General features: G+C 33.8%; 2 protein-coding genes across 2 annotated transcripts in view; one reads left to right on the top strand and one right to left on the bottom strand.

The window, feature by feature from the left end:
- The first annotated feature begins 550 nt into the window (after positions 1-550).
- The window catches only part of LOC144974902 (uncharacterized), a 251,977-nt gene continuing 229,285 nt past the window's right edge, over positions 551-23,242 (top strand). The window contains exons 1-2 of the mRNA XM_078918375.1: positions 551-879; positions 5,962-6,229. The gene's annotated coding sequence lies outside the window, so the exon portion shown is untranslated. The remainder of the gene's footprint in view (positions 880-5,961; positions 6,230-23,242) is intronic.
- The window catches only part of LOC144975827 (uncharacterized), a 120,063-nt gene continuing 115,383 nt past the window's right edge, over positions 18,563-23,242 (bottom strand). Inside the window, exons 4-5 of the mRNA XM_078920018.1 lie at positions 20,888-21,039; positions 18,563-18,676 (exon numbers count right to left, since the gene is read on the bottom strand). Coding sequence (XP_078776144.1) covers positions 18,563-18,676; positions 20,888-21,039 — 266 coding nt within the window. The remainder of the gene's footprint in view (positions 18,677-20,887; positions 21,040-23,242) is intronic.

The following is a 23,242-nucleotide window of genomic DNA, read 5'->3' as shown; positions in this document are numbered from 1 at the left end:
AATGCGGTACAAAGACTATTATTGCATCTTATCTTTCCTATTCATATACCAGTGGCTCTTGCTTAACATAAATCTATTTTTGTCTTCTTACCAAAGATGTTTTTGCTCTTTAGGCCAACGCCGCATCTATCACAGACAACACGAGTAACAGATTCACTGACCCTTGCATTTATATTCTGATTTAAATACTACACGCCCCCCCCCCCCCATATATATATATATATATATATATATATATATATATATATATATATATATATATATATAATATAATATAAATAAAGTCACTCACATATTTTTGGCCGATACACGTTTCGATGATCTCCATGTCGTCAGATCATCGAAACAAGTGTATCGGCCAAAAATAAGTGAGTGACTTTATTTATATTTACACACATTAGCTCTAACCAACATTATCGAGCACTCTCGTACCTACATGTACTCACCAACACTCATAATATATATATGGAAAGTATTTTTCATTATATTTTATTTGTTTTCCACGTTTATTTGTGTATTGTTGTGCTGACGAAGGGTTTGTACCCGAAACGTCCATTGTCTGATACGAAGCCTTTCCACTTTCACTCTTTCGTTAGTGTTTTACCAGCCATGATTTGTAAGCATTTTAATGAAACTCATAAATTATATACTTTTTCTAATCCAAACTAAGTGCGACCATAAAGGAGAAAGTGGTCTGTCTGTAACTGGCTTGTCTGTGATATTATATCAACACAAATTTGGCCAGTGCGTGACATCTTCCTCTGTCTTACTCGTTTCACCCTTCTCACCTGGCCATTTACCGGACATAACAGTGTTTATTTATTACAATTATTTTGTCTTAATTCTTTTAGTGTGTGCATTGCATTAATTTAAAATTGTGTGGGTAAATATAGTTTACGCATGTAACATTCTTCTATGGATTTTGATGGATTTGGAACGGAAAAATATTCGTGTCACTAGACTAGTACTAATTGTAATAGCATGTACTTATATCAATATCATAGATTCCTTTCATAATTTAACTTTTACTATTAACTTTATTTAAATTGTATTTATTATAGCATTTATAAAGAAATGTAAATATATTTTATAACACGAATTTATTCATTCTTGTAATTCTCGTTTTAAACGCAATTTCTTATAGATAAGTAAAGTTAATTCATTTATTATTTATCTATTTATTTTAGTCTTGATTGGGGGGGGGGGGGGGGGGTTCCCACTTTTTGATAAAATGTTAATTCACAATTCTTAATCCCGCATTGTTTAATAACATTTAGATTGTACTGGAAGCCAAATAATTTGTTTTTCTATGACTTATAAACGTTTAGATTAGGTTTCGCCCTTTGTTATCGTTAGGTTTCGAGTAATCCCTCCATAAAATCCTTTATATTACAACCCTTCTTGTAGAAACCCCCCCCCCCCCCCAAAAAAAAAAATAAACAAAAACAAAACAGGATTATTCTTCAACCTTTGTTATTGTCATATTTTTAAAAGTTAACTCTTAGTATGCATGTGAATGACATTTGACCTTAGATGTGATTGGACCGTAAGAACGGCTGTGATGAATTTACTAACCTTTGCCTCTAGCCAATTAATGTCGTAAGCAATTTTAATGGAACGGCAGACTTGCATTGAACTGATTGAGAATGGAATATGGTATGGCGCGTTGAGACCAGGTGGTTAAGGCATTGCACTGTGACTCGAAGGGTATCGGGTTTGAACCCCGCTTTAAGCACTTGCATTTTTTGTTTCTCTTTGGGCGTGATTATTAACCCTCAGTCTGCGCACTTTGGACAACAAGACGAGTGACTCCTGTTGACATTAGATGTTTGTTTGATGGATATCTATGTTCATTCATGGAATGCACAGGCGATGTCATCTAACGATACAGGGGAAAGGGGCGTAATCTTTATATCATCATTTGGGTAAATCTACACAAGTGGCTTAAATGGTTGGAATAAAAACGTGAGCATTTATATAGCGTAATATCCACTTGAAAGCACTCAACACGTAACCAACAGCAGCACCTAAGATGTAGAACTAGACATGACGCCTGTTAGGCGATAGTAGATATTTTAAAATGACAAAGTTAACGCTGTTAACAGCCAGGTACTCATTTTACACCTGAGTACGATGAGAAAATGTGAGTAAATAGCCTTTTCTAAGGACTCAACAATGCGCCGCTCAGAGCGGCACTCGAACCGTGGACCTTCCGCTACGAAGGTGAGTGTCATATCACTAGACGACATAGCCGCACAAAAGGTATTTATTATTTTTGACCTTTCGTCTCAAAAACAGTATTACGTCGCTATGAGTCTAGTACCCTATGTGCGGCTATGTGGTCTAGTGGTATAACAATCGCTTTCGGATCGGAAGGTCCTGGGTTCGAGCCTTGCTCGTCGCATAGTTGAGTCCTTGCAAAAGACTCATTACTCACATTCTCTCACCGTACTCAGGTGTAAAATGAGTACCTGGCCGTTAACAGCGTTTGTCCGAAAAATTGTAATATCGCCTAACAGGCGTCATGTCCCGTCCTACATGTTAATAAATGTTGCTGTTGACCAGGGACCCCTTGTAAGGCGAGTTGAGCACATTTAGTGGATATTGCGCTATATAAAAGCTCAATTTATTTACCCAAAAGTAATTATAGTGAAGACATTTTTAAATACCAAATATATGATCTTTTTTTTTTTCACTTAAAGAAACTATGTCTACTATCTTAAATTAAAGAAGAGAGACCGTTAACCAAAGTTTCATATTAATTTGGTCCATAAAATCCAATTTTTGGCGTCTGAATCACCCCGACATCATATTACTTTGAAGGCGGTTCGTCACATATTATTACAATTTTTAAAAAGTAATTGAGCTTTTATATCACGTAATATCCACTAAACGTCCTGAACGCGCTTTACAAGGGGTCCCTGACCAACAGCAACACGTAACTTGTAGAATGAGACATAACACCTGTTAGGCGATATTAAACAATTATTTCCCGACAGAGACAACGCTATTAATGGTGAGTAAAGAGCCTTTTCCAAAGACTCATATGCGCCGAGCGAGGCTTGAAGCCAGGACCTTCCGATCCAAATTCGAGTGTCATACCACTACATACATAGCCGCGCAATATATGGTCCATCGTCTCCATCCGGTACTATGTCGGGCTAGACCAAATATTAAAAATAGAATTTCAGAATCAAAGTGACAAATAATGTCAACGTTTTCTTTTTGTCTTTTCAAGGAACAATATTCCATCTCCTCAACAAAACTTAAAAACTTAACCAAGTAAAGTTATTTTCCGAAAACAAAATTCAATTTTCCTCACTCAAACCATCCCAACATAATACCGTTTTGAGGGGATGCGTCACAAGTCTATGTGGTCTTGTGGTATAACACTCGCTTTCGGATCTGAAGGTCCTGGGTTCGAACCTCGCTCGACGCATAGCTGAGTCCTTGGAGAAGGCTCTTTACTCACATTCTCTCACCATACTCAGGTGTAAAATGAGTATCTGGCCGTCAACAGCTTTGTCTCTATCCAAAAAAATTGTAATTTTGCCTAACAGGCATCATGTCCCGTCATAAATGTTAAATGTTGCTTTTGGCCAGGGACTCCTTGTTATGCGCTTTGAGCACGTTTAGTGGATATTGCGCTATGTAATAAAAGCTCAATAATTTTAAGCTCTATTTTAAGTCTAATAACCCACATTGCTATGGTCCCCATTGTTATAATGGAAACACTTCTCAAACCGATGTGCATTCTATTCCATATTTGTAAATAAGTACACGTCGTCCTCGACCAACGTAAAATATTCTCAATTACAACAAGGAAGCTCATTGTTTGGTTATCAGGCCTGCAAACAATAATAATAATAATAATGATAATAATAATAATAATAATAATAATAATAATAATAATAATAATAATAATAATAATAATAATAATAATAATAATAATAATAATAATAATAATAATAACAATATTATTATATGCAAGCAGGATGAAAATGCAATCGAAGTTGCGTTTTTCTATCAATATCAAATTGATAATATCATGTTTATTAAAAAAAAAACATATTGGAAGGAGCAAAGATTGATTTAGATAGGCCGAAACCCCAGACAAAAGAAGTATCGAAGTTGACGGACGTCACTAAGCTCTTTGTTATTGTTTTTAGACAGCTGTTTTGTTGATTAGTTCTCTTTAAATTGTGTCAATAATACTATAAACGTTCAGGGCACACATAGTTTTGCGTGTTAAAACGTCATATCCGGCTGCGGATGTTGTGGTTATTTTATCTAAACTCATAGCATCAATACTCTGTGTTTTGTGTTCTGTTTGTTTTTAACTCTCTCCTTACCGATCATTTTCAGCATTTTCCCAAAATGGCAGGCTTACCCAGCAGAAACATTGATTTTTAAAACTCTAACAAACTCTCTACAAAACAACTTTATGTTCTTATTAATTAAACAAAGATCATTCTTCAAAGTTTGTGATGTACAAAATAAATCTGAATAAGAAAAAGGTAGGTCTGTCGAAACAAATGTGATGATTTTGATGCAAGTGGTAAGGAGAGAGTTAAGGGTTTTACAACTCTTACGACACATTTAGTTCAATTTCGCGACAGTCAATAGGGAAGAAAATTGGACAGTCAAAAAATTATATATTCACAATTAAAAACACACGAGAAAAAGTAAAAGAAAGGAGAATGGTTCAAAAAGGAAACATATTATGTAGATTCCAAGAGAACATTATCAGTTCACTTAGTTTGATATCAACTGAATAATCTAACTTAATCTATATTATTGTCAAGTTAGAATCAGATTTCTTTTTACTACCGTACGTGAATTTCATAGAGAGCAATAGCCACTAAATGTGCTCATTGCTCTTTGCAAGGGGTCACAAGCCAACAACATTATTATTGAGGACGAGGCATGACGCATGAGAAACGATATCAAATTATCTTAGACATAATAACGTGTCATGTGCAAATTTGAAAATTACACCTAAAGATCATGTAATGACCAAACGAAAATTTCTGAAAAAAGATCAAGAACAAAATTTGACGATAGATCGTTTGCTTGTTTCGACCCCAAGATTTCGAATGAACTACACGTGTTCTGAGGGAGTGCAAGTCTTTACCTGCCTTTAAAAAGACTCTCAAAACATATCTTTACTATAATATTTGCTTTTATTGACGCTATGAACCCTTGATTTGGCTATGAATTCATTGCAATGTATGTTCTATTTTTTAATTATTTTTTTTCAAAAGTGATAATTTATATTATAAAGTGCCCAGAGCTTGTATTTTACATGAGAATTGAGCGCTGTATTAATGTGTATTATTATTATTATTATTATTATTATTATTATTATTATTATTATTATTATTATTATTATTATTATTATTATACAACATTGTTACCGGCTATATACACGTTTGACATTTATGCTAGTTTAATTAAAATAAGACATTTTCACTCACAATAAAAGTCTAATAGAATTCACAAATAATTTGTAAATGGTTGTAAAATTTGTCATGAATCAACTCTTATGTAACGGTTGAATCCGGGTTCCCAAAGTATCAGAAGGGGAAATATTTAAGACTGTTCAGCGGATATTGTCTTACCAAGCAATGTTTTTCAAGGTCATTGATCAGATGGATGAAAATTATCCCAAAACTAGTGCCATGGCATTGTAATATTGGGTAAGGTACTCCACATATATTATTACATCACTCGACTCAGGTGACAAAATACAACTTTCTTTAAATAAGGCACTGGCGTATATTGTAAGTTCTACTCCAAAAAGGTCATTTAACAGGTAGCGTTCACTGTATGAAATAGAATTTAGATTCCACATGGTCTTCTGGGATAATGCTGAAATGCTGGGTGGGTGGGGGTGGGGGGGGGGGCAATTGTGAAAACACGGAGAGCGGTTTAGAAATATTCGTATTTATCATCTTATAGGTATTTGTAATGTAATATTGAAGTGGAAAGTAAATCATTTCCTAACACTAGACAATTGTTGATTTTGAAAAATTTCGTAGAAACAATTACTTTTCATATTTCACATTTCTTCATGTCTGAAATAAGAAAATAAGATTTATTCAAGAATAGAGATATTACTTCTCCAGGAAAAGAGCAAGTTCATTTTAAAAGGATTATCGTTTTTGGATTACATAAATTCACAGCTCCAATTCGTCATTTATTTGAGACAACGCGTAATAACTTGAAGGTAGGAATAACCTTTTTTAATTTTGTTGTTTATTTGTGTAAATTGTTTTGTTGCTGGTAATCTATCGGCAATTGATATTTTCTTATTTACCAATACTCAAACTCTATCATAATCTCTCCAGACCTCAAATCACATGCAGTCTCTTTGCAGATGAACTAGAGAGAGAGAGAGAAGAAAAAACGTCTATAATCAAACGAATACAATACATTTTTTAAAACAATCTAGTCTATAATCTATTTCTTCTCTACTCTGTACAGTTATGTGTCTTTTAAGAGGTCTTTGTTGCGATGCTTATTAATTAATTGTTTAATTAATTAATTAATTAATTATTATTAAAAAATAATCTATTGTTGCTTTGGTTGTTGCTGCTACTTTTGTTGTTGTTATCATTGTCTGATATTATTGTTATTGTTATTGATATTGTCGGTCATGCATAGTCATTGTTGTCTTTGTCAACGCTACTGATACTGTTGTTGTAGCTATTGTTGTTGTTGTAGCCATTGTTGTTGCTGTTGTTGTTTGTTGTCATTGTAGCCATTGTTATAGTTGTTGTTGTTTGTTGTTGTTGTAGCCATTGTTATTGTTGTTGTTGTAGCTTGTTGATAATGCATCTATACGATAGTTCTTGATACTGTTTTCATTGATTCTACCACGGTGTTGCTGTCGAGATATTCAATTTTTATCATAGAAAATAGAAGGACGGACAACCGACACATTTATTTTTAAAATTACCAATGGTTATTACTTGGTTACTGCGCAATTTTTTTTTTTTAAAGACTGGGGAGTCGGATTTTCGGTTTATCTCTACATTCGTAATTGTATTCCCGTCAACTGTTTTTTTCTACTTTATCATTGCACCAATATTATTTAAACCGTTAAAACTTAGGTTTTTAAATTGTTATAAATCACATATTTAAAAAAACAAAAACAAAAACCTAAGCAAAGTATTATCAATATCGAAACAACGTAACATATTTGTGACCAATTCTGTCAGTTTAGTAAAAGTCAAAATGAAGATAGACGAAGAAAATATAATTTAAAGGGCAAATAACCAGAATAAGGAAATTTAAGGTTTTTGTAGTTGAAAAAAAAAATCATACTCTAACGAAGCTATTTATTAATTTCATTTCAAATTTTTAACTTAAGCTTTAAATCAATCATTAGCATTAGGTTCATTCCGATATAAGACCGTTTGAGACGGTTGGTTTCATTTGTGAAAGCTATGTGGTACTTAGTAACCTAGGCCCTTCACTCCGGCTGCAGCATATGCCATCGATAAATACTCTTCATTTTTGTCAGGCTCTGTGCCATCGTCTCTGCTTTCCTTATTTGGAAGCCCTCTTTTGTTTTCAAATCCCCTATTAATGTCCCCCTCCAGCTGTTTCTATGCTGCAAGACGTTTCCTGTGGGTTCCATGTCAGAGCCTGCCCTGATAATATTTAATTTGGTACAGATTTTCTCAGGGTGTGTGTGTGGCCTAACGAATTTCAATCTCCTCCAAATTTCCACTTCTATTTCTTTTTGGCCTGTCATTTTAGCAAAGTTCTGTATTTTATACCCGATTTTAATTTGATGTAAATTTTCACTGTATGATAACGAGAGAAAAATTGCTGGGCTTTAAACAAACTTTAAATTAATGTGTAATTCAGAAATCTTGCCAATGTTTGATATCTGACAAGTGTGTGTCGAATTGTTGTTTATATGCCTTTTTATTACTTGGTTACGAAGATCTTAACACTGTGATTGGTGAATTCCAAGTCGACATGTAAGCATGATAATACGTTCATTTTTTACTTTAACCTCCTGGTAATTTAAGCAAATTGTTTTTATTATTTATTTAGTCCTTCAGATCTACCAAGCCTATGGAGGCGGAGTTTATCCCAGTTTCTATCGCGTGAAAGGGACAATAACAATTCTTGCTACCCTTCTGTTGGACGCTAGTCTATCGCAAAGGACTTTCCTTCAGATCTAACAGACCCAGCTACCCAATCGCTGCTGGGTGCACATGGGGTCAGAAAAAATCTCCACTGCACTTGGGATCGATCTCGGTCCCTTCGCGTATGAAGCGAGTGCTCTATCAACTGAGCTATCCAGACTCCCAAGCATACTGTTGCTTGTATTTTATTTTGAATGCTAAAACAACAATGTTTTTTTCACTTTTTACATTTTCTCGCCACTGAAATAACAAATAAAATTAATTCCAACAAAGGGAGATTACTTTTCAAAGAAAAAAAAAGAGATTCGTTTTGAAAGGGTTATCGTTCTTGGACTACAACTCTTTCATCCTTCCCTCCTCCTACTCCTCCTCCTCCTCCTCCTACTACTACTACTACTACTACTACTACTACTACTACTACTACTACTGCTACTACTACTACTACTACTACTACTACTACTACTACTACTACTACTACTACTACTACTACTACTACTACTACTACTACTACTACTATTATTACATCATCATTATCATTATCATCTTTCTTTTTTCTTCCTATTCTTCTCCTTCTTCCTCTCCTCCTATTCGTCCTCAACCCCCTCCTCCCCCGTTTCCTCTCCCACTCTTTTTTAATTCTTGAAAGACATTTTGAGTAAATTGAATGGGTAATATGTTGTGTAAAAGCTAAAATGTTATACTGTATTATTCACTTTATCAAAACATCAGCTTTGTTTTGTTTGTTTTTAAGGGTTTTAAGACACAGTATGTACCTTCCTGCCCGCTATGGGAGGTACATACTGTGTCTTCTTTCCCCTTATATCTGTTTTCCAACATGCTTTCTGTCTTTGTCTTGGAATGAGGTTACTTGGTTTTGTCCTGGCCCTGGTTGGAATCCTGGCTGGGAGGGAAACAGACAAATGCATAGTTATTGTTTTGGGAGATAATATTTTTTTTCCTTGTAAATCATCTCTCTGTTATGCATTATTATATTTGTTATTTTTAATGTATAGTGTCAAACATCAGCTTTAGATTCAGTTTTGTTGGGATGTCTTGACACTAACTATCCTTTTATCTTCATCACACTAGTGTTTACGTCAGCAGGGCTTTTCTGGCACTGAAACAATCTTAGCCTATTTCAGTGCCAGTGAAAATGAAGATGATGGGAATATATACGGATCATAAGACATTAGATTTGAGTTTCGTTTACTAAATGTAGATAGAAAGAGTCAAGAGCTATTTTTCCCCCAGATTTTTAATCCCTTGGTATGACACCCGTAGGCTCATGTTTCGAGTCAAGTCCGCTATGGGCGGCGCAAACTTGATTTCTTGGAAAAGGCCATTTACTCTTTATTAACACATTCTCACCCTACTCGGGGTGTGAAATGTTTATCTGACCGGTTACAATAATATTGTTTTATCGCATTACAGACGTAATGTCAATTTCTGCCAGATAGGATATTATTATGATTACATTAAAACATGTAAGATTATCTAAAACAAAAACAAAAATATTTAAGGGCGAGAAAAGAACAATATATGCTTTGATTGCTCCCTTCTTAGTAAAATACTCCAAAACAGAAACCAAGCGATACCAATCAAGCACACAAGTCCTTCAGATCCATGAGGCCCGTGGAACCGGATTTTATCTCGATTTCCATAGCGTGAAACGGACAAACACAATTGCTTGCTACCCTTTGGATAAGACGCTAGTCTATCGCACAGTACTTCACGCCAGATCAAAAAAAAAAAAAAAAAATAATCCAGCTACCCAATCACTCTGCAGGGTAGACTTAGGGGTCAGAAAAAAATCTCGACTTCACCCGGAATTGTTCCCGATCCCTTTGCGTGTGAAGCGAGTGCTCTACCAGTTGAGCTATCGGGACCCCCAATTAAAGGCACAAACACAGACAGAAAAGACGATAAATAATACCGGAATATAGATCTAGCAAGGGTATTGACCATTATCATCTATTAGAGATGTTAATGGTATTGACCATAACATTGTGGTCTGGACGGATGAAGAAATCCACCGACCTGGGGGCACAAACGTATTCTCCGAGACTCCCGCCCAAATAAGATTTCCACCCACCTCAGAGTGACGCCTCGAGCCTCAGCCCATACTGTGTGTTTACCCCTCTCCTTACCAACTATAGTAAAATCGTCACATTCGTTGCGATACAACCAACATTTTTCTAATTCAAATTTCTCTTCTATAAAGAACACGAACAGTGTGTTGTAGAGCACGCTTTGCTGAAGAAATTATTTATCGCAAGAACTTACTTTTTTGAGTGATAAAAAATCTATTTTTGTGTTTGTTGGTATGACGTTTTGAGGAAAATCCTGAAAATGGCTGGTAAGGAGAGAGGTAAAAAATAATAATCCAAGAGCCATTGTTCATCAGTTCAGAGGGCATCTCCACTAACAGCTCATCATTGGAGAGGGGAAAAACAAACCATTTAAGTCATCTCACTGTGCAGAATATCCATTTATTACTGATATCAGTACATAATACATTATCATAATGTATGTAAAAGGTTGTGTTAAATAAAACGTGGAAGGTGCTTCAAGCACACTCATCATAATGTGTATAACAATAGTAGTAGTCATCATGATGATGATGATGATGATGATGATGATGATGATGATAATAATAATAAAATAAAATAATAATAATAAAATAATAATCTTTATTGTCCATAAATATGGCAAATTGTCATTTAGTTACACTTGTCATAACGTTATATGATAACTATAACATTGAACAACACCTCACTCCTACCCATTCTCTCTCTCTCTCTCTAATGATGATAACAATGACGATAATAGCAAATGCAACAAAAGCAATGAATTACGATAAACAAAAACAATATACAAAAGAAGAAACATTTCAAAATCCCCGAAGATTTTGAACAAAATCAAATTCAAGACTGGAAGTTTTAGTTATCGTGTTCAGCATATCCAAGAAACAATTACAAACAAAATAATTTGTGCTCTTTTTATTTTGTAAACTGAAAAAAGCATACGAAATAATATTTAACATTATTATTACGATAAAGAAACTTTAGAACTTTTAAAATCTAGAAATCAACATCAAACATGATACGGAGACTGCATTAAAAAAAAAAAAGTCATGTCTGATTTTAGTTGTAAATTCATCCATCATTTATCGTATAACTTTGAGCTCTGACGCATTTGTAGTAGTAGTAGTAGTAGTAGTAGTAGTAGTAGTAGTAGTAGTAGTAGTAGTAGTAGTAGTAGTAGTAGTAGTAGTAGTAGTAGTAGTAGTAGTAGTAGTAGTAGTAGTAGTAGTAGTAGTAAGTAGTAGTAGTAGTAGTAGTAGTAGTAGTAGTAGTAGTAGTAGTAGTAGTAGTAGATAGTAGTAGTAGTAGTAGTAGTAGTAGTAGTAGTAGTAGTATAGTAGTAGTAGTAGTAGTAGTAGTAGTAGTAGTATAGTAGTAGTAGTAGTAGTAGTAGTAGTAGTAGTAGTAGTAGTAGTAGTAGTAGTAGTAGTAGTAGTAGTAGTAGTAGTAGTAGTAGTAGTCGTTACAGTAATATAAGCTGCGTCATTAGTACTATTGTTTTGTGGTTATTGTAACAGCCATATTGGCAATTGTTTCTGGCTGAGTAATTCAGTAACTTTTATATTTAGTAACAATAACTACCATAACACTAGCGGATATTATTTGATGCAGTCGAACCTCGTTTTAAATATTAAATGGAGATGATGATAATGAAGATGATGATGATGATGATGATGATGATGATGATGATTATGATTATGAGAACAATAATGCTGATTTTGATGGGATGTTGTTAACGATAATGATGATAATCATACTAAAGAAACAAAACATTGGTCCCCGATTATAATCTTCATAACATTCAGAATTCCATATTTTCATTTCTTAAAACGTATAGTTACACGCGTTTCCCATAATCACTAACTTAATCTAATATACTTTTAAAAAGTGAAAAACTAAATTTTGTACGCATCCACAAAAGCCTTCCTGTATAAAATGCGATGTTTCTTTACAAGATCTATATATATATATATATATATATATATATATATATATATATATATATATATATATATATATATATATATATATATATATAACGTAAAATATTTATTCAGTACTTGCAACTCCAATTCAGATCTATAAACAAATTAAAACAATTGTATTGTGACGGGATAATAATTTCAAGATACCTATTCTACTGTTGTACTTGTTTACACCCAATTTCAGGTTTATTTCATTTTAATTATCAAAACGAACATTTTGATACGTGTAGGCACTCTTTTTCATTTTGACCATAGTGACACGTTGGGGATCTTGCTCTGGTGTAAGATAGAAATATATAAAGGTGATGAAGCAGTGACACCCAAAACAGAAAGAAGCAAAAAAGAAAGAAAAACATCCCAGAAATTCAGTTTGTCTCAGATCGAGGCAGGCTGATTTTTTTTATTTATTTTTTTTTTTTGATGATTTATTTATTTCCTAGTTTTTTTTTTTTTTTGATATATTCCAAAAGTGTGTCAGAGCAACTACAGAAAAGCATTTACCAATAGCTCAAACAAACAGCAAAAAGGAATGGATGACAAATGAAATTCTAAACCTATTTGAAGAAAGACGAAAATGCAACAGAGGGTCTGCAGAATACCAAACATTGAACAACCACATTAAATCCAAATGCATCGAGGCACACGAGAACTATCTAGACTGGAAATGCTGCGAAATCGAAAGAGAATACAAACCCAACCCCCAACAAGCTCACCAAAGAATAAAAGAACTATCAGGGAAAAGGAAAAGCAAAGCAGCAGGAAGTTGTATCCAAAACAAACAAGGGGAACTGCTATTTGAAGAACAACATATAGAAAGCCGATGGGTAGAATACATAGGCGAACTGTACAATGATCCAAATAGAAATGAACCACCACTGAAATTCAAAGAACCATTAAGCGGACCAAACATCACCAAAAGTGAAATTGGACATGCCATGGAACGAATGAAGGATGGTAAAGCAACAGGCCCTGATGAAATATCTGTAGAGGTATTAAAAAGCCTAGGAGATCTAGCAATTGATGAACTTCACATATTATTCAACAATATATACAATACTGGGAAAATTCCAGAAGATCTCTGTAACTCTATTTTCATAGCAATACCAAAGAAAGCAGGTGCAGTCAGATGCGAAAATTTTAGAACTATAAGTTTAATAAGTCACATCAACAAAATACTGTTGCGTATAATTATCAACAGGCTAAGGAATAAGATTAACCCCGAAATCGCAGAAGAACAATATGGATTCCAACCTGACAGAGGGACAAGGAACGCAATATACCTCCTCCGTGTTTTAAGTGAAAGAGCTATACAGGTTCAGACCCCACTATACCTCTGTTTTGTCGACTACAAAAAAGCTTTTGATAGAGTACGCCACGAAGAAATACTAAAACAACTGCACTCCATTGGCGCTGATGAGAAAGACCTCAGACTCATGCAAACATTATACTACACCCAGCAGGCATCTATCAAAATCGGAAACTCTACAGGAAATTCCATTCCTATTAAGAAAGGAGTCCGTCAAGGGTGTGTTGCCTCACCAGATCTGTTTAATCTATACCAAGAAACAATCATGAGGGGCATAAATAATATGGAGGGAATAAAAGTAGGAGGTCATAACATAAATAATATAAGATACGCAGACGATACGGTACTCATTGCAACATCAGAAATCCAACTTCAAAAGATTGTTGACAAAGTGGTAGTAGATAGTGAAGCCAAGGGAATGGAAGTGAATATCACCAAAACAGAATGCATGGTAATACAGAAAAACCCCGAAAACAACAACACCTGCAATATAACGATTCACGGCGAGCAGCTTACCAACGTAGAAAGTTTTAAATACCTAGGTTCAATAGTAACAACAGATGGAAGATGTAACCGAGACATACGAGCAAGAATAACTCAAGCCAAACCGGACTTCATGGACCTGGGAAACATTTTGAAAAACAAACAGATGTCGTTCGGGATTAGATTCCGAGTCTTGAAGTGCTACGTGTGGCCAATCTTGTTATACGGATGCGAAAGCTGGACTACAAATGCAGAAACACAAAAGAACATTGAAGCTTTTGAAATGTGGTGCTTGAGAAGGATGCAGAGAATATCGTATACCGCACACAAAACGAACGAAGAAGTGCTAAAACAAACATACCAACAAAGGAAACTAATGCCCTTAATAGTGGATCGACAACTATCCTTTTTCGGACACATAGTAAGGAAAGATAAGAATGAATACCAGGCAAGTTGTGGAAAAATACCTGGTAAACGCGCCCGGGGGAGACAAAGAAAAACACTCATAGACCAACTGAAGGGCTTCACCAACCTAACAATCCAAGAGCTGTTTGAAAAAGCAAGAGACAGGGAGGAATGGAGAGAGATAATTCATGCAGTATCCGAAGCCTGGACCAGGCATGGAACCTAGAAGAAGAAGAAGTTTTTTTTGTTTGTTTGTATTTTATTTTTAATTTTATCTGGAACTGCTTCAAACACGATTCATATTTTTTTCTATCAATTAATCAAACTGGCCCTCAACTTGTCAAAAAAGGTCTAAACTCTGACTTTAAAAAAGAGTGGGTTTCCGTCAGGTTTGAGAAGTTTCAAAAATAGTTTGAGGATAATTTCAAACTGTCGATGATTAACACTAATCGTACGTCGTGTTTTTTACCCCGAAATCGAACGTTGCGAGTGATTTTGTTACCCCGTAGCAATATATATATATATATATATATATATATATATATATATATATATATATATATATATATAATAAAAACGATCCATATTCGTACGTCGACGGTAATTTTGTTATCCAGTGACAATACACAGTAAAATAAAATTTAAAAAAATTAAACATAACATTTTCTGGCCAAAATTGAAAGACGTAATTTGTCAGAGTAGGGTAGGATCTAATTTGGCCGAAGTTGGCCAAAAATTCGATATCGTAATATCAACAAAACATACAATGACATAAGGAAAATATTTAAAAAAGTATTGTCCACGAGACAGTGGACTTTAAAAATAAATCATTAAATTAGTATTATCGTTATCTTATTATAAATACAAGAGTTAACATTTAATTCTCTATATTAAAAAAAGGAAAGTTATCAATAAAATGAGATTGCAGGAACGGGTTTAAAGAGCATTAAAATTTGTACAAATGAGAACAATTTTACAATAGTTGCACTTAGACGACTGTTTCCAGATATCTGTTTCGTGCAAATTACCTATCACTTGCATGCAGAGATGATAGATTTGTCTTTTTCAAATTAACACAGGGTATCAAAAAGCAGGACCTAGCTTTGCTTCAAGTCGTCATTAGATTAGATTTGGCATAAATACTTAGAGACTATAGATAATAATAATAGATAATAATATCCCAACATCTCCACCGGTGATTTGAGCCTGCGATCTTTCGATCCAAATGTGAATTACTTTATCACTGTTTACCACAGAAAGCTCATCCATATCAGGGAATATAATTACACTGATACAATATGATATGTAAATTGCATGAAGTATAAAATAAAATGGGATTTAATGACATAAAATGTACTGGAAACCACCAGAAAGTGGGAAGTTTATCATAGAGTTTACGGTAATAAATATCATATAGCAATTGTTATCTTATTTAACTCTTATATTATTGATTACTTTCTTTTGCGAAATAATCTTCAGAGAATTCGACTTGTTAAAAATCGAATGAGATATCTCAGTTAGAAGAGTCCTTTCTAACAATTTAATGTCTTGAGTTTTTATTCATAGATTCTTTCTAATTATAGAACAGTAATTTTTTGAAATGTCTTAAAATAAGCAACATTATGATTTATAAATCCCGGGAAGATGGAAAAGAAAAGCATAACATCACTATGTCTAGATTCTGAAGACTTAACCTAGCATCATAGCACAGAAAAGAAACAAAAGAAACGGAAGCCCGTCAAAGCCTATAGGCCCGGGGGCTATTTATCTGGTTTCTACAGCACTAAGCATACAGTAGCAGTTGCTTGCTATCCTTCAGATGTGACGCTAATATATCATAAGGTATTTTCCGCTAGATCTTACAGACCCAGCTACCCAATCACTACTGGATCGACCGGGGGGTTCAGAAAAATCTGGGCTCTGCGCAGTTTGTGAAATTATGATTGCTATAAAAAAATATCACGAACAACTAATCGATTTCCCTGTCAAACTGAAGACAAAATAAATAAATAGGGACGTCTAAAATATTGCAAGGAAAAAAGAAACTCAAATGTTAGAGCAATCAGAGGATCTCTCTCTCTCTCTCTCTCTCTCTCTCTCTCTCTCTCTCTCTCTCTCTCTCTCTCTTTCTCTCTCTCTCTCTCTCTCTCTCTCTCACACACACACACACATTTACTCACTCTCACTCTTTATTCCCTTCATCTCAACCAGTGAGTGAGTATTGTCAAATATATTATTATTTACAGGCATATGGTCATAAATTATATCATAACATTATATTAACTATAATACAATCATTATTAATACAACAACAAACTGATATTTGATAATAATTCAGAGTTGAATTGGTGTGGATAACATTACATACGGGGATCAAATTGTTATTCAATTTTTAGAACAAAAAAAGATAAATGTATTGGGAATGACAAAAAGTTTAAAATAAAATAAAATAAATAAATGCGCCTGTATTAAAGTAAGTAGACCAAGTCATTCAAGCTTTCTAAAATTATATATTCTGTAAATGCATTCATCGCTGCTTAGTGATTAGATCTTATGAACGGCCCAATCTTCCGAAATTCTTATATCAAAGTTGTCATAATATTATTGACTTTATTTCTCGTACATTATATTGTGATCTCAAACATTGAAAACCCCAACTAACAATTTACAGATAGCGATGCTAAAAAATCCTTTGTCCTATGACACTGGAGTATATATCGATTTCTATGGTGTTAAACGGTAAGTATTAATTGCTGGCCACCCTTAAGATAGAACGCTGATCTGGTCTAATACAATCTGCTTACCACAAGATCCAATTTTTAGACCCCGTTACTTTTCCATGTTTGTGTAAGCGATGGTTAAATCATTTTTTAAAATGTTATATTTGATTAAAATCTCTATTTTTAAGTTAATAAGCGATATGGGCCTCTTAATTTCGTATATAAAGCAAATAAACTGATCTCTTTATTCTGATAATTTGATTCTAAAAAGTAACATTAAATTGTATCTTTCATAACTATTGCACATTGTTTTAGTCAACAACCACCTGCAGAATTGATAGGTGCATATCTGTTTTTCATTATCACTAGATAAGCCAAATTAAAACCCTTTCTGCACTTATTCTGTAAAGTAAAAGATAAACCCAGTAAACTATAAATTTGCTCAGATCGCAGACAAAAATTATATATTAAACAAAGGTTAACTAATATAGTTAAAAGCCTGATAATACAGAATATTATATTATATTAAATTGATAATATCACCTATGCATTTATCTTACAAATGACATTAACAAATGAGATATTACACATTGTAAACGTAAAGTAATAATCAAAGGACAAAATTTGTCATGAGGCTGGCAACATCTTTCTAGTAAACTCATTAAGTAACAAATAAGTAATTTCAAAACATCGATATTGATAGCCATGAAAAGTGGTGTTGAAGGCAGTGGCATTATGTCAAAGCTTCAAATATAAATCAACTAATTTTAGGCTCAGTGGATTACTACGCAAAAGAAAGGAAAGCAAAGTTTAACAAAACAAAAACAACAACAACAAAAAAGAAACATAATCAACCCTCCCTCCCTCCCCCCCCCCTCCAAAAACCCCCCAACAAACAAGCAAAAAAAAAACCCAAACAAACAAAACACATGAAAAACAAAACATAACAAGCCTAAACAAACCAAAACCTATTAGTCCTTTTTTTTAATCAAATACCCCCCTTCCTCCAAATGTTTCTTCTTTAATCCTTCTTTCTTTCTTTATTAAACAATCTCTTTTTTAGATAGATTAATACATCACCACCTTAATTCAAACAAAAAATATAATAATTGTGCAATTTTGTATAATCCACACGGATCCCCTTCAATTTATTTATCAAGGGACTGTTTCGCATGCCACTTTTCATACCTATCTATCTATCTATCTATCTATATATAATATATTACTTGAACTTACAGCATGCTCCATGTCATTAATAACCTTGGAATACCAAAGCCTTATAAAATTGATTTAAAAATTGAGCATGACTGTTTTGGAATTATCTAAATTAAATATTGATATTGTGTATACAAACTGTCAACGAATTCCTATTGGACCAACGTGTAACTATTTGCAGGTCTAGTCATCCGAATGGTTATGGGCTCGTCATTTCTGTAATAGAAATACTCTCAAACGTATGCAAAATATCGTCCATGACACCAAATTTAAATGAAGCCCATACTTGCGTTAGGGTATCAGACATGTAAATCTGTTCACAGGACAAATAATAGTGTTCAATTAAGCCATAATAGATCACATCTAAAAGCCAACGGCTTTATATAAAATGACTTATCAAAACAACCCCATAATAATATGTCCTTTTTACATAAAAATCAAATTTCTTAATAACAGTTTTGTGGATTTATATATATAATATATATATATATATATAAATATATATTATATATATATAATATATATATATATATATATATATATATAATATATATATATATATATATATATATATATATATATATATATTATAATAATATAATCATTTCATGACATCGATACATCAGTGAGAGCTATTCATTGAATAACTCTAGTAATAACCAAAAACAAGTATGACCGCTTAGGTAAAAATTATAAAAAATAATAAGTATGTGAGACTCACTTTAAAAATAAATATGAATCCAGAAGATTCACTGACATAATATAGTCTAAGTGTTAATCTTTGGGATAACAGACTGACGTGAAAATATTTATGTCTGATATAAAAAGACGCAAAAGTTCGGTGTTGTAAAAGAGCGAATTTTTGTCAGACCATTAAATTATTGTATAATTTATGGTATGTCTTTAAGTAAAATACGAGTCCTGCACGCTAAATAAATTGTTCCAACACAATTAAACTGTGACGTCAATTTCAGTCATTCTAATTCTATATTATCATCGTTTCTGTGATAGGAACACTAATGTTGTGTTCGTTTTGGTGTTTTTTCTACCATAACAGATCTCACCTTTTGCTATAATAACAATCATTTTAACATCACATAATCAACTAATGATAATATGTGAACCACCGCACCAATCTAGTGTTATTTCGGAAGGGACTCGATGAAAGTCAAACTGATCAGAAAGATAAAATTTTAATGTTTTTAATAAATTTAAGATACTAAATTATATTTCCTCATTTAATTTGTCTCTGATTTTTAACCATCAGGGTCATTAGGTTCATGGAGCAGGAGTTTATATCGGTTTCTAGAGCGTGAAACGAACACTTGCTATAGAATCAATTCCAATGCTATCTTTTATGTCTTGAGAAAAGGGCCTTCAGTGGCCTTCTTCTTGGAGACAGAAAATCTGCTGAGCTTTTAAAAACAAAAAAAAAAGGGGGAAGAGGAGGAAACACCGGCCAATCGGAGACACCAATAGCAACGTGTGCACATTATCGTAAATGTTGTAGTTGTGATTCGTCTCTATTATAAACAGCTGGTCAGAAGATATTTAATTTATCTACGTGACACGTCTTCAAACGTATATTGCGAAAAAGATCTATTGATAAAACTCCAACCATTTCATTTGTGATTTCATGATCGTAGATTAATATTGCACGTGGCTACTTCAATACATTTCTACAACCAATTTTATCAGATCATGTGAACCAGTTTTGTCCATAAAAAAGGGATAATGCTATAATAAACAATGATAAGAATTATTCTTAATTGATTTTCAATCAATCTTTCTTTTAGTATTGAGCCGGCAATACTGCGTCATAGATCATGGCTTGTGGTGCTTGAGGAATATACCAGTCGGAAGTTAATTAAAATGTGCCAAATTTTATTTATCATAATTGAATTGTACAGTAAAAACCGCAGAATAATGTTTTCTTTGACCTGTCAAAATAAAGGAATTATTGTGCCTCCATGGTAGGGTTTCTCTAGCCAAAAATATAAAGTCATTCATATCAAAAGAAATTAATTCCTCACAAACTAAACACGGCTCAGGCAAAAACGATATATTGGTTACTTGATATCTTCCATAATATTCACATAACTATAAACCGACCTTTAATTTGTGGTTGGTAAAACTTTCATTCTTGTCAAGGGTAATATTACCATAATAAGTTATGTTTTTAACAGAATTTCCCTTTCCATTCCAAATAAAGACAGCGATTTGGGTTATCATACCAAATAACGCTCAGATAATAGCTAATACTAATATCTAATGACTAAGTATACAACTTCTTAAACAATAATAAATTTCGTTGTCACTCAATAAATGATAGTTTGTTTTTTAAAAACCCAATAAAATGCTTTTTGGATTGAGAGTATTTTCACCATCATGATTTGACACAGCTTACAATATAACAGAATAAATAAAACACAGCTGTGTACTCCTTGAGAGTAGCTGATGATGATGATGGTGATGATGATGACTCCAATAAGAAGCAGGGTGAATAATATAATATTACAACTACACTTTGGCTGTGCTGACACTGGTGAAGGTCGCGCGTTTCTCGATAATGCAGAAGACGAGGTATGATGAAACACGATGATGAACAGAGACGCACTCCACCGAGGATAAAGGCGATGTCATCCGAGTGACGACCGTGAATGATCAAAAAGGCGCCTGAAAAAGATGGGTAGATAAGAATAACATTAATATTAGTATGCCTTTTTATAGAGGGATGGTGTTGAGTAGATCATCATCATCATCATCATCATCATCATCATCATCATCATCATCATCTTCTTCTTCTTCTTCTCTTCTTCATCATTGCCACAATCTATACGAGTATAACAATGGATACAATTCAATAATGCCTACCACCCTGGAGCCAAATCCCGATGCCTCATATTACATTGTCACCCAAATTTACCACCGCCCACCCATCCAACCCCCCTCCCAATCCCCACCCCAACCACCACTCGATCCCATTCCCCCCCCCCCCCCCCCCCCCCCCCATTCCCATCACCATCCTCATCACGCCACTGACACAGCGAGAGAAAGAGGTGGCAGCAAAGAACAATACAAATCACACCACAAGCACGACGACAACAACAACAATAAGAATAACAACAATATTCCATCACAGTTAATACCATTGACATTACCATGGCAACCAACCAAAAGCCCGGCTTTGTTCATTATGTATTAGCGAAAATAAAAATTCCAATTCGAAACAGTGTTTGGCCTGTCATCGTGGGGAGATATTAATTTCCGTTTTGCCCATTCGATACCAGTTAATTCGTCTCTTCCACATGCAGAGTTTCGATTCGTTTCCCCCTAAATTTCCTCTCCACGTTTAGTTTAGATTAGTTTTGAATATAATTATTTTATGCAGACAGATAAAGCGCGTTTCTATGGCATCACTATGTTAAAAGCGCTTAAAAATGCTTCATTGAATCCCTTCATTTTCCATTCGTCTCTTCCACCATGCAGATTTTCGATTTCGTTTTCCTCCCATTTTCTCTCTTCGTTTAGTTCACGATTTATGTATGTATTTGGTTATTATTTATAATTAAGAGACATATAATGCGCATTTCTATTGTACTACCATGCTCTATAAGCTTACTGTTCAATAAATCCTCTCAGCATAACGTGCCATGTGAAAACAAATATTTGTCAATTTTATTCAGTAAAAGTCGCATTATGGACAACTCTTTTCCTACTAACAGGATAACAATAATATTCGTCAGTTCCAGTTATTCACACCTCAGTCAAGTAGAGTAATTTGTGAAAAGTGTCTTGCTAAAGTATCCAACATCAGTGCTAAATTTTAATTAATTAATTAAATTGAGCTTTTATATAGCGCAATTTCCACTAAACGTGCTCAAAGAGCTTTACAAGGGGTCCTTGGTCAACAGCAACATTTAACATGTAGGACGGGACATAACGCCTGTTAGGCGATATTACAATTTTTTCGGACAATTGTAGACAACGCTGTTAACGACCAGGTACTCATTTTACACCTGAGTACGGTGAGAGAATGTGAGTAAAGAGCCTTTTCGGAGGACTCAACTATGCGCCGAACGCGAGGCTCGAACCCAGGACCTTCCGATCCAAAAGCGAGTGTCATACCACTAGACCACATAGGAGCGATCATTGTCTTCCACATGGTCACTGACCATGCTCATAATCGCTCCATAACAACAACAAAAAAAAACCACAACAATTAAAACAACAACAAATGGAAAAAAAAAGATATATACGTGTGTGTGTGTGTGTGTGTGTGTATGTATTCTACCTTTCCATAACGTCATCAATGTTATTTCTTATCACACTTTTTCTTTTTTTCTTGTTATACACCAACGGGTGAATCGAAATTATCGATTTGACCCTGAGAATTATCAAAGCGGTAAACAAAAATATCACTGCGCGTCAAAATAGATATTTTAGTAAAGCCAGATGCGTGAGGGTTATGAATATTTATAATTCCTATAATCTCCTACGTGTTTTTTTACCAACGATATAAAGGTTGGCACATCAATTCTTTGCTATTATGCTCTAACACAAATCGGATTTTCACAAAATACAAGGATTATAATAATAAGAGAAATTTTTTGTTTCATTTTGGCGAAAAAGCTTTCAATTCAGATGTTATTATTTACAAACAGTGATTTTATGGTTAAAATTACTTAAAATGAGAAATGTTAGTTTTTGTTAATTACATCATCATCATCATCATCATCATCATCATCATCATCACACATCTTCATCATCATCATCATCATCATCATCATCATCATCATCATTATCATCATCATCATCATCATCATCATCATTATCCTCACCATCACCATATGGACATTTCCACACAAAAAAATAACTT

The sequence above is a fragment of the Berghia stephanieae genome, chromosome 6, assembly GCF_034508935.2.
Source record: "Berghia stephanieae isolate SIO BIC M18660-M18661 chromosome 6, UCSD_Bste_1.3, whole genome shotgun sequence".
Classification (NCBI taxonomy): domain Eukaryota; kingdom Metazoa; phylum Mollusca; class Gastropoda; order Nudibranchia; family Aeolidiidae; genus Berghia; species Berghia stephanieae.
This window is presented reverse-complemented; position numbering and strand designations above follow the sequence as displayed.